Source organism: Panthera onca, chromosome B1 (assembly GCF_046562875.1).
Source record: "Panthera onca isolate mPanOnc1 chromosome B1, mPanOnc1 haplotype 2, whole genome shotgun sequence".
Lineage (NCBI taxonomy): Eukaryota > Metazoa > Chordata > Mammalia > Carnivora > Felidae > Panthera > Panthera onca.
Window position 1 is genome coordinate 44,234,126 of NC_138342.1, and position 18,623 is coordinate 44,252,748.

The 18,623-nt window shown below is 36.9% G+C and overlaps 1 protein-coding gene across 7 annotated transcripts in view; it reads right to left on the bottom strand.

Annotated features, from left to right (window-relative positions):
- Positions 1-18,623, bottom strand: part of CLOCK (clock circadian regulator) — a 127,425-nt gene that overhangs the window by 22,589 nt on the left and 86,213 nt on the right. For all 7 annotated transcript variants that reach the window (XM_060654978.3, XM_060654984.3, XM_078446109.2 and 4 more), the window contains 8 exons: positions 17,418-17,500; positions 17,107-17,213; positions 14,968-15,115; positions 14,329-14,404; positions 7,944-8,085; positions 5,704-5,804; positions 4,916-5,005; positions 1,429-1,581 (listed from right to left, as the gene is read on the bottom strand). In XM_060654978.3, coding sequence (XP_060510961.1) covers positions 1,429-1,581; positions 4,916-5,005; positions 5,704-5,804; positions 7,944-8,085; positions 14,329-14,404; positions 14,968-15,115; positions 17,107-17,213; positions 17,418-17,500 — 900 coding nt within the window. The remainder of the gene's footprint in view (positions 1-1,428; positions 1,582-4,915; positions 5,006-5,703; positions 5,805-7,943; positions 8,086-14,328; positions 14,405-14,967; positions 15,116-17,106; positions 17,214-17,417; positions 17,501-18,623) is intronic.

An 18,623-nucleotide genomic window follows, 5' to 3' on the forward strand; every position in this document is an offset into this window, starting at 1 on the left:
AAACTTACTAAACTCCACACCCGAAAAACAAATAAACCAGTGATGAAATGGGCAGAAGACATGAATAGACATTTTTCCAAAGAAGACATCCAGATGGCCACCAGACATATGAAAAGATGCTCAACATCACTCATCATCAGGGCACTACAAACCAAAACCACACTGAGATACCACCTCACACCAGTCAGAGTGGCTAAAATCAACAACTCAGGAAACTACAGATACTGGCAAGGATGTGGAGAAAAGGGAATCCTCGTGCACTGTTGGTGGGAATGCAAACTGGAAAACAGTGTGGAGGTTCCTATCCTACAACCCAGCAATAGCACTACTAGGAATTTATTCAAAAGACATAGGAATGCTGATTCACAGGGGCACGTGTACCCCAACGTTTATAGCAGTGCTTTCAACAATAGCCAAATTATGGAAAAAGCCTAAATGTCCATCAACTGATGAATGGATATAGAAGATGTGGTTTATATGTACAATGGAATACTACTTGACAATGAGAAAGAATGAAATCATGCCATTTGCAGCAACATGGATAGAATGGAAGGTATATGCTGAGTGAAATAAGTCAGTCAGAGAAAGATATCATGTTTTCACTCATATGTGGATCTTGAGAAACTTAACAGAAGACCATGGGGGAAGGGAAGGGGGGAAAAAGTTACAAAAAGAAAGGGAAGAAGGCAAACCATAGGAAACAAATACAGAGAACAATCTGAGGGTTGATGGACGGTGGGGGAGAGGGGAAAATGGGTAAAGGGCATTGAGGAGGGCACTTGTTGGGAGAAGCACTGGGTGTTATATGTAAGCGATGAACCATGGGAATCTACCCCAAAAACGAAGAGCACACTTTACACCCTGTATATTAGCCAATTTGACAATAAATTATATTGAAAAAAAAAAAAAAAAGGGCCTGTGGACTGCTGGTTCTTCATCACCTATCATTTATAATTTATGGCATGAGACAGAAGTAGTTTTCACTTAAAGTTTCCCTTCTCCAAAATACTAGTCTGACAGATGTAACTTTAGTGGGTCAGTAGATTGACCAAATAAGACTAATTTGAATCATACCTACTGATATTTCACTAAAACAATGACTGATGATTGATTTCTAAATTCTGTACCAACATGTACCTAAAAGTCTATATAAAATATTATTTTCATATTATGGGTATAAGCTTACTAAAAATAAAGACTATACAAGATGAATCTAATCTGGAGAAACAAGGATGTTGATGGAAATATTCTTAGGAATGAATCAGACTATAAATTCAATCATATTGAGTAGGTAACCAATGAGTATTTACTGAACCAAATTGATGAAATGTATTTCTTGCATCTCATTTTTAAGTAAGAAAAGTCAATTTTATTAAGAAACCAAAATGTGAATAGCATGCTTTGTTGTATTCAAATACAATAACTTACCTGCAGCCCTTGACCATGGACCATTTGAAGTTGTTCTTGAATTTTTCTTAGTTCTTCTTGTTGCCGATGAATGTTTGCCTCTATCATCCGTGTCCGTTGCTCTAACTGGTCTTTTAGATGCTGCATGGCTCCTAACTGAGCTGAAAACTGAAACTGAAGTCCCATGTTTGGAAAAAGTGTAACATATTTTAGAATCACTTATTCTTCATAATTGTGCAATGTGAAAAATAAGCAGTATATATCATGAGTTAAAAATGTTATACCAATTACTAACGTATTGCCTCTTGGCTCCTAATTCACCCACCTTTGCTTAGCTTTGTGCTAGTGGAGCTGGACCTTATAAACATCTTCCTTTGTCAGTGGACACAAACTTAGTCATGTCAGTAGATGGAGCTAGAGGGATACTGCAAAGGGAGGTGGCTTTCCAGCAAGTCCCACTGGCATCCTTATGGGAAGCTCCCCAACAAATTTTGCTGGTACCCCAGCAGGTGGCTTCCTGCCCTCCAGCCCTGGTCTCTGGCACCTCAGTGAACCTCCCTCTCATCCAGTGGCTACAGCCACACCAACCCCAATGGGAACTGAGTTTCAACCTAGCCTGGAGGAAGAAGTTTAGGAGGTTGGGAGAGTTTTCCAAGTTGTTCCTTCTTTGCATACTGTACTCTCCTTTTCACTTGCAGTTAGTGGCTGCCCCCTACATCCATTATGCCTGTATTCTTTAGAATTCCCTGTTACCAGTTAATATATTTTTTTATATTAGCCCTATTCAAATTTCCGGTATGGCTTCTGACTGCTGACCAGATCTTGACTGATTATGAGTATACACTGGCATTAGAAGACCAGAGATCATATTGTGGCTCTACCATTTCCTAGAACAAGTTTCTTAATCTCTACCATTTAACAAATGAAAAAGTAGCCGGTTCTTAGAGTTACTCATATCAAATTCTGTCATCCCTACAATGTCCTCTTTGTACACACTTGAAGGTTATAAAAATCTAAACAGATAACTAACCATATTTTTACTATTTCCTTTTTCTCAAAAATTTTTTTTAAATGTTTCTTTATTTTTGAGACAGACACAGAGTGTGAGCAGGGGAGGGGCAGAGAGAGAGTGAAACACAGAATCTGAAAGCAGGCTCCAGGCTCCAAGCTGTCAGCACAGAGCCTGACGCAGGGCTCAAACTCACAAACCACAAGATTATGACCTGACCTGAAATCGGACACTTAACCAACTGAGCCACCCAGGTGCCCCTCACATTTTCAACTGAAGCTGTTCTCAGACAAGTACAAAATGTAGGCTTTTAAAGACTAAGCAATTATGAATGAATAAGTGCAGACATGAAAGAAAACACAGTTATTCTACTTCCAGGAGTTTCAATCTTATTTCACTATGTTTTACTTGAGTCATAAGCAGCTTTTATTTACTACTGCTTGACATTTAGCCACACTTAGCGATTCATCACTTAAGTCTATACAGGCTCATTTAACTCTTTCTATGAATATTTAGCACAGGATATAGTATACCAAAAAGAATTTCAATTTATTGGAAATGTGCCTTAATCTTAAAATAGCCTCCCATAGTGAACTGCATCTAAAAGTGAGAAATGCTCTCCCAAAAGCTTTTTTTCTTTATCTTCAAAAGTTTGTACTGATACTGAATACTACTTTTCAAAAAGTATACAACTCAGACTTCTAAAGTTGACAATAATCATATCTTACATTAGATTACACTAGGTATGAGAAAACATTACAAATTTGTACTTGAGCTCTGCCTCTTAAAAATATTATTCAAAATGTTGTATTTATGTCATACAAATATATTTTATCCTAACAAAAGTTATTTATACCTTTGAATAAACTTTACATTGACATTACTTAAAGGATTTCTATTAAATGCAAATAAGATATTAACAGAAGGCAGAATAACAGGAAAAAAAAATCTCAGAACTAAGAGGCAAAGTGGCTTTATCACTCAACAAAATATGAGGTCTGGATAGTTATGAACATTTTTGACATAGCAGGTATTACTAAATTTCATGAAAATATCCCTTTAAAATGTTAAGAAATAGTCATCCAGTATCTTGAGATTAGTGAACTAATAATATTGAAAGTATGCCTAAATATTTACGTAAAAAATCTGTTAACCTTCAGAATAAAAAGCATTGAGGACTCGATGATGAAAACTACTGCAACTACAGATAATATTTAAGCACCTTATATAATCATGTTACAGGAAGTCAAGGTTATGGTGTTTAGATAATTTACAACATTGTCAATATACTTGTACAGGTGTCATATAATGGCTAAAATTATATATAGTATAATTTAGATAAAAACCATGTAAGATAAAGGTATTTTCAGAAAAATGTTTTTTACCTATTCTTAACTATCATTATTTGAAATACTGTTAAGTCAAGGTATATTTAACACCAAACAAAACAGTTTGGATTATTTTTACCACTACCTAGTATTTTTAATGTGTTTGAAGCACTGAATGAATAGAGAGTCATAAATTACAAGTTAGGAATTTCTAATCAAAAGTAATTTAGTGTCAATTTTATAAATACCTATTCTTTTGTCTCCTTGCTAATTTCTGTATGTAGGTCTCCTTCAGGACTGAGCCCAAGCAACAATTCTTCCAGAAAGTTTTCATTCACTTCCTCAGGCTGCATTAGGGGTCTATCTAATGTGCTCACATATCAGCCTATATACCTTGGGCACAGACTATACAATATTGCACTGTAGTTATCTGTCATTCCTTCTAGATGTAATAAAATCTTACAGTACATGTATTAATATTGCGAGCACCTGCAATATCTCAAGAACTCAATAAATGCCCTGTGTATGAATGAATATATGAATAAAATTACTTGATTCTTCCACTATCCATAGGAAGAACAAAATGAACAGCTATATTTCATCTTTAATATCCTTCTATTTCTATCTGTAGTGTCTCTCAGTGGAGTATTATAGCATATTAGGCAGGATAATTCTTTGTTGTACAAAACTGTCATGCATCTTTTTTTTTTTTTATTTTTTTTTTTTAACGTTTATTTATTTTTGAGACAGAGAGAGACAGAGCATGAACGGGGGAGGGTCAGAGAGAGAGGGAGACACAGAATCCGAAACAGGCTCCAGGCTCTGTGAGCAGTCAGCACAGAGCCCGACGCAGGGCCTGAACCCACAGACTGCGAGATCATGACCTGAGCCGAAGTCGGACGCTTAACCGACTGAGCCACCCAGGCGCCCCTGTCATGCATCTTTCAAGACAAATAGCATCCCTGGTCCTTGTCTATGAAGGGCCAGTGGTACCCAATAATCACTGACAATCAAAAATATCCCCCAGACATTATAAATGGCCACACATGAGATTCACTGCACTAAAAGTATGTATTTTTAAAAATCTCTATTACCTTAAAAACCATTTATCGTTTTAAAATACTCAACTGTTTCAAACAAACAAACAAACAAACAAACAAACAAAAAATACCTGGGACATGCCTTGTGGAATTGGTAAATTTGTAGCTTGAGACATCACTGGTTGTGTTAATGACTGACCAACAGACTGGGAATTTATGGACTAGGAGCAAAATAAAAAATAATGAGTGACAATTATACCCATCCAGAAGTAGTTTCACCAGAAATACCATTTCACCAGAAATGGTATCTTTATAACTGAATTACACTTTGCCTCATGCATTTTTAGCTGAGTGCAGGCATGCATGTTTCCCCCTCTACACTGGACATGTCTATTCCCTATTTATCCTTGTATCTTGTAAGGCATCTGCCACATTACCTTGCATGGGCTCTCAGTAAAAGTTAAAAGACAGAACTGAAAGTGACTGGTATTAGAAATTAAATATAAAATGGCTCTAAATTATTAATTTTTCTTATTTTTTATTTAACTTTGGTGGGAAGAAGAAAGAGAGAGAGAATCCCAAGCAGGATCTGTGTTGACAGCACAGAGGGGCTCGATCTCACCAACCGTGAGATCACAAGCTGAGCCAAAATCAAGAGTTGGACACTCAAATAACTGAACCACCCAGGTGCCCCGATTAACTTCTATTAATTAAAATAAATATCTAATGTTTTACCTGTAAAATAATCAAGAGCATATGTTTAAGAACTACTTCACAAAAAGGAAAGATCTCGAGTGTTATTTATCAACAGCTGTGTTGGTCTTTATAGAAAGGGGTAACAAATTAATGAATTTTAAGGATTTGGATGATTTTTTTCCCTTTTAATAACTCTGTATTCAGAAGAATACTGAAGAGTTACCTGACTACTAAATGATGACCTCCTTGGTGCCATCTTTTCATGAGCTGGTAAATGCGGTCTGGGAGGAGTGCTAGTATCTGTTGGGATCTTTGTTGGTGTTGCTGATGTCAGTCAACAAAAACAAAACAGTGTTAGTACTTTATAAAATAAAATTTCCAAAGATTAATCTCAAAATGGATTTCAGTGAATAAAAATGATCTTTAAGTTATTTTTCTAAATTATTTAATTAAAGTGAAGTCTATGACAATAAGATGGCTCATTTGAATTACTTTTTTCTTAAGGACAAAATAAATATTTGAGACAGGAAAACTTTGAATTTAAAAATGGTTACTACTCCTATAACTCAATAGTAAGAAACCTAATAACTCAATACAAAATGGCTTAAGGACTTGAATATGGACATTTCTCCAAGGAAGATCTACAAATGGCCAACCAGCATATGAAAAAATGGTTAACATCACTCGTCAGGAAAATGCAAATCAAAACCACAGTGAGATACCACTTCATACCTGGTAAGATGGCTATTATCAAAAAAAGAAAAAAAAAGTGCTGCCCAGAATGTGGAGAAATTAGAACCCTTGTACACTTAAAATTGGTGGGGATGTGAAATGCTGCAGCCACTGTGGAAAACAGTAATGGAGGTTTCTCCAAAAATTAAAAATAGAACTACCAAATGTGATCCAGCAATTCCACCTCTGGGTATTTATCCAAAAGAATTGAAATCAGAATCTCAAAGAGATATTTGCACTCCTATGCTCACTGCAGCACCATTCACAATAGCCAAGATGTGGAAACAATCTAAATGTCTGACAGGTGAATGGAAAAAACAGAATGTGGTAATATACATACAATGGAATACTATTCAACCTTAAAAAAGAATGGAAAATTTCAAGATATACAACACGGGTGAATCTTGAGGATGTTATGCTAAGTGAAATAAGCCAATGATGTAAAAACAAGTACTGCATGACTCTATCATATGAGGTATCTAAAATAAGCAAATTCACTGAATCAAAGACTAGAATGGTGCTTGCCAAGGGCTGGGGGCATTGAAGAAAATATGGAGTTACTAATCAATAACATCTCCATTTACTACAATGAATAAGCTCTAGAGGTCTGCACTACATTGTACTTATAGTCAACAATAGTGTATCGTATGGTTAAACATTTAAGAAGGTAGATCTCATTTTAAGTATTCTTACTGCAGTAAACTAAAGGTTTACTTTAGGTTGCAAGAAACTGTAGTTTTTGAGGTTTAGCAATGCATTCCTAATTTACATTCATCACTATGTTAATGAGTATGTACTGATTTACACTGATTTGCATTTTGTACCTCCCTCCATTAAAAGCATAAAAGTATAATTTCTCTTTTATAAAATGAGAAAAACAGCTACAAAGGAGAAATTTTTTTTCCTAAGGTTTCAGAAATTCTATGTTTAACCTCTTTAATGTTCTACCCATGGTGTTAAGTGGTTCCAACAACCTCCTTTTCCTTATAATATATAGTTTTAATACCCTAGGAAATGAAAGGGCTTAACTCTTTAAACAAAAAGAAAAAGGTTACTAATTCAATGATAACTATGCAAGTCTTCATTTAAAACAAGAACTAAAAAAAACTCTCAAAAAGCAAACTTAAAGAACACTGACAGGTTCTACCAGTAAAAAAGGAATAAACAGTTTTGCTTTATTTTTTGAGGGATGATTAAAAGCAACATAACAATACCAACACTACTACCTAAATATTTTACAGGCTATTTTATAAATAATTCTTTGTTAAATGTGAGCAGTGTGCCTCTTGCTCACTGGAAAAGTTAACAGAGTTCAGAAATGTAAAACTAATCATTTTTAAGTAGCATTTTACCCATATTCCTTCCTGCCTTCCCTCTGGAAACCAACCAGTCTGTTCTCTATATTTAAGAGTCTGGTTTTTTGTTTGCCTTTTTCTTTATTCATTTCTTTTGTTTCTTAAATTGGCAAAGGGGATTAAGAGTATACTTACTATGATGAGCACTAAATAATGTATAGAATTGTTAAAACATTATACTGAACACCTGAAGCTAATATAACATGTTAATTATACTTGAATTAGAGTGTTTCTAGCTTTTTAACAAACAATACTACAGTAAACTTTTTCATGTAAAAATAATACTAAAGTAGCATTTGATGAAAAATGCTGACACGAATAACAATTTAGAAGCACTCTCTTGAAAGAAAGTCTGCTTTCAAGCTAGCGTACTCACAGGAAGGGTCTGAGACTGCTGTGTGAGATGATTTTCTTGAACTCCGGGAGGAAGCAGAAGGAGTTGGGCTGTGATCAAACCTTTCCAAGGCTTCTTTGAGACTGACTGTGTTTATACGATTATCGGACCCAGAATCTTGGCTCTAAGGAGACAGTAAAATAAATGTTTTCTGGTAGTTCAGTTATCCAAAGTTAGCAATATAACTGGCTACTTTTCCTTCTCCAAATCAGTTTTCACCCACAACAAGGCAAAGGTACCTGTGTAATATTTACCTCTGCAATATTAGGTAAAGAAATAAAAATTTCTGTTCTACAGTCAGAAATTTTTTACTTCATTCTTTATTTATAGAAACAGATGCAACAGAATGATTAAACTCTTTGTTAATTTCTACCATACACAAAAATTAACTGTCATGAATCAAAGACCTAAACATAAGAGCTAAAACTATAAAACTTTTAGAAAAAAAGGAGAAAACCTTTATGACAGTGGACTGGGTAACGACTTCTTGGATGTGACAACAAGCACAAGCAACAAAAGTGCATCAAAGGACACTACAAACACAGTGGAAAGGCAGCCCATGGAAGGGGAGAAAACATTCACAAACCTGTATCTGATAAGGAATTAACACCCAGAAAATATAAAAGAATCCTACAACTGAATAGCAAACATCCCCCCAAACAATCCAATTAAAAAACATAGGTCTTACATATATATTTCTCCAAAGAAGATACACAAATGGCCAGTGAACACACTGAAAAAATGCCCAGGGCACCTGATGGCTCAGTTGGCTAAGCATCTGACTCTTGATTTCAGCTCAGGTCACCATCTCAGTTCCTAAGATTGAGCCCCATGTCGGGCTCTGCCCAGCTTTCACTCTCCCTCTCTCTCTGTCCCTCCCCCACTTATGCATGCACTCTCTCCCTCTTTCAAAATAATTAAAAAGAAAAGTTGCGGGGCGCCTGGGTGGCTCAGTCGGTTAAGCATCCGACTTCGGCTCAGGTCATGATCTGGCGGTCTGTGGGTTCGAGCCCCGCGTCGGGCTCTGTGCTGACAGCTCAGAGCCTGGGGCCTGTTTCAGATTCTGTGTCTCCCTCTTTCTCTGACCCTCCCCTGTTCATGCTCTGTCTCTCTCTGTCTCAAAAATAAATAAATGTTAAAAAAAAAAAAATTTTTTTTTAAATAAAAATAAAAAAAAATAAAAAGAAAAGTTGCTCAATGTCACTAATCATTAGGGAAATGTAAATTAAAGCCATGAGATACCACTTCACACCCATGAGGACTATTATTTAAAACAAAAACAAAACAGAAAATCACCAGTGTTGACGAGGATAAATTGGAACCTTTGTACACTGCTGGTGAAAATCTAAAATAGTGAAGCTACTACAGGAAACAGTATGACGGTTCCTCAGAAAATTAAATAATTACTACATGATCCAGTAGTTCCATTTCTAGGTATATACTCAAAAAAATTGAACAGAGTGACTCAAACAGGTATTTGTACACCCATGTTCATAGCAGCATGATTCACAATAGCCAAAAGATGGATGCAACCCAAGTGTCCATTGCTAGATGAATGGATAAACAAAATGTGTTGTATACATACAATGGAATATTACCCACCATATCAAAATCTCCTGTATTCTCAACCTCATCTTTGAACATCCATTTGCTTGGCTTGCTCTAACTAAAAGCTAGCTGTCTATAGAAAACACCACTTCCTTGCAGGACTTTTAAGTGGTGGCTATTTTCTCTTTCACAACCTTCAGATCGCTGCTCTGGAGGGGTAGAGAAGTCCTCCTCCTCCTCTTTCCACAATTTTCCCCTTTCCTCCTTTTCCAAAACTCACAGCCAGAATCTCATATTATCATTATATGACTATCTCTCATTGGTACAGTTATCTACTGACCCTTATGGTCACTCCTCACTAAGTACCTGTATTAAAATTTCTGCTCCTGGCTAAGTCTACCATCAACTTATTCTTAAATCCACGGTTATCAACATCAGTATCAATTCACACGTTCATCATCATGTTTTCGCTCTTCCTTGATGTCTTCTCCCACAAAGATCTTCATTTCCACCTGTCCTCAGTCACTCATTCTTACGATCATATCTTAGACCTTATCATTACCAATAAGATTAACCTTATAGGGCTCCTGGGTGGCTCAGTCGGTTAAGCATCTGACTCTTGATTTCCACTCAGGTCACGATCTCACAGTTCCTGGGATCAAGCTCCTGCGGGCTTGCAGTATGGAGCCTGCTTGGGATTCCCTTCTTCCCTCCTTCCCCCCCTCCCTCCCTCTCTCTCTCTCTCTCTATCCCTCTCCCCTCCCCCACCCCTTGCATGCATTATCTCTCAAAATATTAAAAAAAATTTTTTTTAATGTTTATTTATTCTTGAGAGAGAGAGAGAGAGACAGAGACAGAGAGAGAGAGAGAGAGAGAGAGAGAGAGAGAGAATTCAAAGCAGGCCCCAGGCTCTGAGCTGTCAACACAGAGCCCAATGCGGGGCTTGAACTCACAAACCGTGAGATCATGACCTGAGCCGAAGCTGGATGCTTATCCGACTGAGCCACCCAGGCACCTCATAAGTATTTTTTAAAAAAAAGAATAAACTTTCCATAACCTCAATTTCAAAGATCCTCCTGTATGACCACTATTTCTTATTCTCTTTAGTATGCCAGCTCCAATAATCCTTTAGTGGAACATAAAATACATTGATTCTACCACATTTTCACACTCTCTCATTTTGTATCTTCTCTCCCCTCTTTACCAAGTTTATAAATTCATGGTTAATCATCATACCCACACCCTTACAGGTTATCATCAACTCTCTTGCTCCTATCTCCCTTCACCACACTCCCCTGGAAAAATCCCAATGCTGTTTAAATCCAATTTTTAATCTATTCCACATCTGCTCACTCTCCTACTCTCCTAGAAAACAATTAAAAAATTTTTTTAATGTTTATTTATTTTTGAGAGAGGGTGAGAGAGAAAGACAGCACGCAAAAGTAGAGGAGGAATAGATAGAGAGAGGGAGACAGAATCCAAAGCAGGCTCCAGGCTCTGCGCTGTCAGCACATAGCCTGACGTGGGGCTCGAACTCATGAACGTTGAGATCATGAAGCCGAAGTTGGATGTTTAACCGGCTGAGCCACCCAGGCGCCCCTCCTAGAAAACAACTTAACACTTGCTCGGCTCTTTTCAAACTTCAAACAACTCTTCTCCTAACCTCACTCTTAGCTGGTTATTCTGCTTCCTGTTTCACTGTTGGACATTGCTATAAGCTCCTATTATCGTATCAACCTAACTAACAGCATCTGTCCTCATATACTCTGCCTTTCTTTATGTCACTACAGATTAGGGGTCAGCAAATGCTCTCTGTGAGGGCCAGAGAGTCAATATTATAGGCTTTGGGGGCCACGTAGTTTCTGCTGCAACTACTCAACTTGCTGTTGCAGCACAAAAGCAACCATAGGCAGGGCTCCTGGGTGGCTCAGTCGGTTAAGCGTCCGACTTCAGCTCAGGTCATGATGTCATGGTTGCTGAGTTCAAGCCCCGTGCTGAGCTCTGTAATGACAGTGTAGAGCCTGGAGCCTGCTTCAGATTCTGTATCTCCCTCTCTCTCTGCCCCTCCCCGCTCATGCTTGCTCGCGCACTCTCTCTCTCAAAAATAAACTAACATTAAAAAAAAAAATTAGGGGCGCCTGGGTGACTCAGTCGGTTAAGCATCTGACTTCGGCTCAAGTTATGATCTCATGGTTTGGGCCCTGTGTCGGCTCTGCGCTGACAGCTGGGAACCTGAAGCCTGCTTCGCATCCTGTATCTCCCTCTCTCTCTGCCTCTCTGCCACTCACACTCTCTCTAAAAAATAAACATTAAAAAATTTTAATTAAAAAAAAGCAAACATAGGCAATATATACACAATTGAGTGTAGCTGTGGAATTTGATGATATAATTTTCATGTGTCACAAACACCATTCTTCTTTTGATTTTTTTTTTTCAATCACTGAGAAACATGTGGAAACCATATTTTTAGCTTGTGAGTGTTATCAAACCAGGCAGAGAATGAGATTTGACCTAAAGATCACAGTCTACTAAACCTCTCTATCATTAAATGATCTTTCCACTAAGCCCAATCTGTCTACTTGTGGCCTGGATCCCATCTTCTCCCCCCTGCTCAAGAACTTTGCTCTAGCATTTTTTTCTCTATCTCTAGCAGTAATTCTCTCTCCATCAGACCATTCTTACCAGTACACGAACATGCTATTATTTCTCCCACCTTAAACATCAAAAGCTTCTTTTAAGCCTATTTCTTCCTAATACTCTTCCACTCCTCTCCTTTTTGTAGGAAAACCTTCCCTACTCACTGTCTCTAATTACCCTGTCCTAGGAATTTCTCTTTTAAGCCCACTCTAATCAGGCTTTCACTCATATTGCTTTCCACCCAATCTTTTCTTATTGATCAATGAATACTTGTTGTTAAACTCAGTGCACACTTCTCAGTGCTCACCTAATTTAACCTATTTAAGGTGAATCTGACAAAGCCGACTGTTCACTCCTCATGGACACACTTTTTCTTGGCTTCTAGGAAAACTCAGTTTCTCGGTTTTATTCATACCTGACTGGATATTTCCCTTCAGTCTCCTCTGTGACTGATTCTTCCTTGTTTCTTTCATATCTTAATGATGGAATGCCCCAGTGCTTAGCCCTTGGGGTGGGTGGGTGAGTGTGTGTGTGTGTGTGTGTGTGTGTGTGTGTGTGTGTCGCCATTCATTCACCTGGTGATATTTGGATTCATGACCTTAAAACCTATCTACACATTAAAGTTTCTCAAAAATCTATGTCAAGTGGACCTCTTCCCTAACTCCAGGAGGACTGTGGTGGTTAAGAGTAAATACAGTAGGAAAGTACACATATGTGAAGTATACTTGGAAGCAGGGCTAGTTGAATTTACTAGGATTGGACACTGGCATGAGAGAAAAAGAAGCAAGGAGGAACAATCTCTGTATTATTTTTAGTTTCAATAAATTCAAGGTACCCTAGATTTAAGCACTTTTCTCAGAAAATATGTTTTATAAAATATACTGGATCTTTTTCTTCTAAGCATACAAAGCCTCTTTGAAAAAACTCTTTCACATGGGATCCATGATTGCAGAAAACTTGTCCGGGTTATTCACTGCTGTATTCTGAGCATCTAGACCCCTATCTAGTACTTTCTGGCACATGGAAAGTACTTAATAAGGTTTGTTGAAAACTGAATAATATTCCCCATATCAACCCTGGCATGCTGCTTATTTAACTCACTTTTTATTCTTGATTCTTTTCATTCCACTATTTTCTACAGGTCAAAAACAACTGTTGTAGGGAACTTCTGACATAGCTCACATTGATTCCTGTCTCCTGGTATTCACCACCTTGTATAATCCCTCCCCTTTAGTACAGGCTGAACCTAATGATTTACTTCTAATTAATAGAATAGACAAAAATGATGGGATATTACTTCTGTGATTAGGTTACAGAAGACTCTCATCTTGCGGTCGTTCCCTGTCCCTGGATCTCTTACATGCTTCCTTTGATAAAATGGCTACCTAGAAACGAACTAAAGGTGGTCTCGGGCCATTAGCCAGCAAACCAAGGCACTCAGTCCAACCGCCCATGAGGAACCACATCCTTCCAACAACCACTGAGTGAGCCAGAAAACAGATTCTGCCCCAGCTGAACCTTGAGATGACTGTGGCCCCAACTGACAGGTTGATTATAGCGTTGTGAGAAAACCCTGGGCTGACACCTTGATTGCAGCCAAATGACCAATTATAAGCAGAGGGCCCATCTAAACCGTGCCTAGATCTCTGACCCACAGAAACTATGAGATAATAAATGTGTATTATTTTACATCATTAACTTTTATTACATAGCAATAGGTAACTAGTATACCTGACATAAAGAAAAGAAAAACCAGAATTCAAATTCTGACTATAACTTCCAGTCATATGTCTTTAGGGGAGGCTTCCCCCAAAACCCCCTAAAACCTCAGTTTCAACATTTTCAAGAAGGGAATATCACCTAAGAGATAAGGATGTCTGAGGAATAAGGGACACTTGAAAATTCATATAAAGAACCTGGACAGAGCCTTGCACATTGCAGGCAATTAGTAAATGGTAATTTAAATGTGAAATCATACATGTCTCTCACTAAATAGGAGGCCCTTCAAATGTTTTTTAGAAGTATATAAGGTTTTAAAATGTTAAAAATTAAAAGAAAAAGTAAAATATAATTCTGTCACAAGTGAGAAAATGAAATATTTGAAAAATAATTTTCCTATAAATTATTGAGTCTTGCCTTTCATTAGGAAGAAATAATTTTTTTTAAACTGTAAGATACATACTTTGTCAGCAGCTGTCTCAGGAAGAGACTCTTCAATGCCAAGTTCTCGTCGTCTTTCAGCCCTAACTTCTGCATAACTACAAATGGAAAAAAATAGAATTTAGTTCTTAATCACTCATTTACAATACTGCAGAAGTGCACTGACTGTTACGGGTCTTACTTGTTCACCACGGATTCCAGCCTATTTGCTATGCACTACACAATCCTAGAACACATCTATAGTTTTCTATCTTAATCTAGTTATCTCAGAAGTTTTATATGCTACTGTAAATGATCTCTAACTACACAGTACTTGAGAAGAATTAAAAAAAGGAAAAATATGCTTATCTACTCCGGTGTTCCTTTTACATGATTGACTTTGGTATAAAAAAGATAGTTAAAATTTCTGCTTTAAATTGTAACACTTATGTTAAGAATTACATATGCATATATACCTGTATTCTATTTCTACATAATGCCAGTAAGTAAATTTAATAAAATTAATGCTTGTAAGTAAATTTAATAAAATTTTAACAAAAACACGTATCAGAAATTAGGAAAAAGATCACTGTAGCTCTTAACAAGTCATGCCTGAAAGTTTCATTGCCAACATCACTATCAGTGTTTCTATAATTCATAAGTTCTATAAAAGAATTATTACCTTACTACGGTGTGAGTACAAACAATAAATTCTGGCCTAGAATTCCACTGATGATAAGTGATATAATAATGAGTCTGAAGCCAAATCCACTGTTGTCCCTTGGTGAGGAATCTATAATAACATGATTTGCCTTTCCCGTACTGCATTACTAAGAAGAAAAGAAAAATATATTTATTGACTCATTATCATTAGTTATGAACCTGGTTTTTAGCCAAACCTAGCATTTACATTTAAATCTACATTCACAATTCAATGGCTTTTCAGTAACATAAATATCAGTTGTAAGAAAATGTTATTCTACAGGGATAGCTTAATGTCCCAAGCAATTAACATATCTTCCATAGTGCCCACTTAGAGTCAGTTACTACTGATCTCAGATACTTTTCACAGTAAATTTCCAAATATTTAAAAATAAAGTGTTCACATATTGACTTTCTCCCACCAACAGAGACTGAAGAGCAATAAGTGATCACATCTGAGTTTTTTCCCACAGGTACAGGTACCCTGGCAGGTACAGCATCTTTGAAGCACTTAATTCAAAACTTTAACCAAAATCAGAATAACTTAATTGTTTCAAGTAACTGACAACAGTATTTCCCAAAATATTCTTTGTAGGTTGTAAGTTCTGAAGCTTTTTAACAGATATTAAGCAAAAAAAGAATTTCGTGGTTAATTTGGGGAATGTTGTTAAATAGTTTTATTTAGTCTTTCTTTTCAAAACTTCTAGTATGCTAATTTATGTCATGATTCTGGGGATGGGGAGGTAGTAGGGATTGATTATGAAGTGCTTCCCAGTCTTCCTTGACCATAAAATCTATTTTTAAGGGATCAGCATTCAGTGAAACAAACTTCAGGAAATGCCAATCAGGAATCAATCTCTCTTTCTCTCTCCATGAGGAAACTGAGGTCTACAAATTAAAAAAAAATTTTTTTTTTAGATTTACTTATTTTTGACAGTGACAGAGCACAAGCAGGGGAGGGTCAGAGAGAGAGAGGGAGACACAGAGTCTGAAGCAGGCTCCAGGCTCCAAGCTGTCAGCACAGAGCCCGACGCGGGGTTCAAAGCCACAAACCGCGAGATCATGACCTGAGCCGAAGTCGGACACTTGACCGACTGAGCCACTCAGACGCCCCTGAGGTCTACAAATTTTAAATTGTTTGTCCAAAATTACCCAGCTAGTCAGTAGAAGTGCCAGATCTTTTCAATACATCATAGAGCCTAGTGCCCCTATCACTTGGAGTGCATAATGGGTTTTTTGTGCTGAAATTACTTTATTCTGAAATCTCCCATTTAGTTGATTTTGTTATATAACATGCCTTATTTTCATATAGAGGCCTACTAGACCAGCCTAAGACATCATGAAAGAATGTTAAATATCTAATTAAGCTATAGAGGACACTCCAAGAGGTAGGATTTGGGGAGGAGAATCAGAGAAGCAAATAAAACTTAGCATTAAAACAAACTTCTGAAACACAGAGTAGCATGTGGTAAAGAGGTAGTAGGTCTAGACTCTAAACCTTTCTCTGCCACCAGTGAATTGTGGGATTGTAAATTATTTAGCCTTCCTGTGTCTCAATTTACTCATGGAGACAATAACAATATCTACTTTCTAGAACTGTGTTGATGAATAATGGAGATAATGTACATAAACTGTTTAGAATAGTGCCAGCCAGGTACAACAAGATGTTAATGTCCCTGCTGCTAATAAGCATAATGGCAGGAAACATTAAGCACTCACTATGGGCTTTCTAAAAGTTTCTTTAAATGTGTACCTAATTCCTAGGCAGACTTATATGCCTGAAATAAAAATATATGAAACAGTGTTCTAATATTTTGACATACCATCCCAATTTTACTCTAGATGTAGAATTTAAACACTTCAAAAACAAGGCTTATTAGATGCCATATTATAAACCTGTACTTACTATTATAGATTGAAATATGTAAAACAGGAACAAGCTTAATTTAAATTTGATCTAGGATTCCTATTGGATTGGGTTATAAAGTGAAATCTTCCAATATTTTTCAAAAATACAAAAATGTTTACAAGTCTGCATTTTACCATCTTCTATTAATACAATAGTTATTTATTAGACTAAAAGCAGTTATTATCACCAGAAATATTAAAATCTACTTACAGTGCTCATGGCATTTTGCCAAGTTTTCTAGGTCATCCACATGATAGTAATCATAGCCTGATGTTCCCAGAACTTCAAATGGCAAATATCCTATTATAGGTGGTGCCCTATATCACATATAAAACAATCGATAATTATAACTTTTTCCAGAATAAGAAATACCTCAACTAGAAATCAGTTTGGGGGGAAATCTTTACTTTTTGAAAAATGGATAATGGATTTGAACATCTGATTAAGTGTATCCTTGAAACCAATTAATTTCAAGAATCATATGACAATTAGCTTTTTATGGGATTTAAAAATGAAATTACCTGTGATCTAGAAATAGGAACTTCCATTCTAAACTATGTCTGGATGTAAACTCTTCATTAGGTTCTTCAACAGTGCACATTTCCTACAAGTAAATTAATAATTAGAATTTAGAAATACTATTGTGTCCTTAGAAGAATTTTAAATATTGTTAGCCATAAAAGTCATTATTAGAATTATCAACAATAGCCAAACTATGGAAAGAGCCCAAACGAATGGCTAAAGAAGAGGTGGTGTATACACATACACATACACATACACACACACACACCATGGAATAGTATCTGGCCATCAAAAGGAAGGATATCTTGCCATTTGTAATGACATGGATGGAGCTAAAGCGTTATTATGCTAAGCAAATAAGTCACAGAAAGACAAATACCATATGATTTCACTCATAGGTGGAATTTAAGAAACAAAACATGAACACAGGGGAGGGAGAAAAAGAGAGGGGAAAAAAACATAAGAGACTCTTAAATACAGAGAACAAACAGGGTTGCTGGAGGGGAGGTGGGTGGGTGGGAGGGATGGGCTAAATGGGTGATGGGCATTAAGGAGAGCACGTGTGATGAGCACTGGGAGCTGTTTATAAGTGATGAATCACTGAATTCTACTCCTGAAATCAATACTGCACTGTATGGTTAACTAACAATTTAAATAAAAATTTGAAGAAAAAAAAGTCATTATTAGATAATTTTTCCCTAAACAATTTTTTTGAGTTTATTGAGAGCGAGCAAGTAGGGAAGGGGCAGAGAGGGAGAGAGAGAGTCCCAAGCAGACTCTGTGCTGTCAGCATAGAGTCTGATGCAGAGCTTGATCCCATGAACTGTGAGATCATGACCTGAACCGAAATCAAGAGATGGACACTTAACCAACTGAGCCACCCAGCCGCCTCTCCCTGAAATGTTTTTATCACATTTTAATTTTCTGGTACCAAAGAATGTGGCAATAAACATATGCAGACTTCTAGGGGAGTATTTCTCACTCAGTATGTTTCTCTATTTACTCACATGCCTATAAACCCTCATTCTAAATTCAGATCTCTGTCTTGAATTATAGCTCTGTATTTTCTGTCTGGATGTCCCCATGCATCGCAAACTCATTATGTCCTAAAATGAACTGCCTGACTCCTCATCTCCCACAATTTTGCATCTCAACACTGGAGGCATACCTGTGCTGTGCCATCAGTCTAGAAATCTGATAGTCAC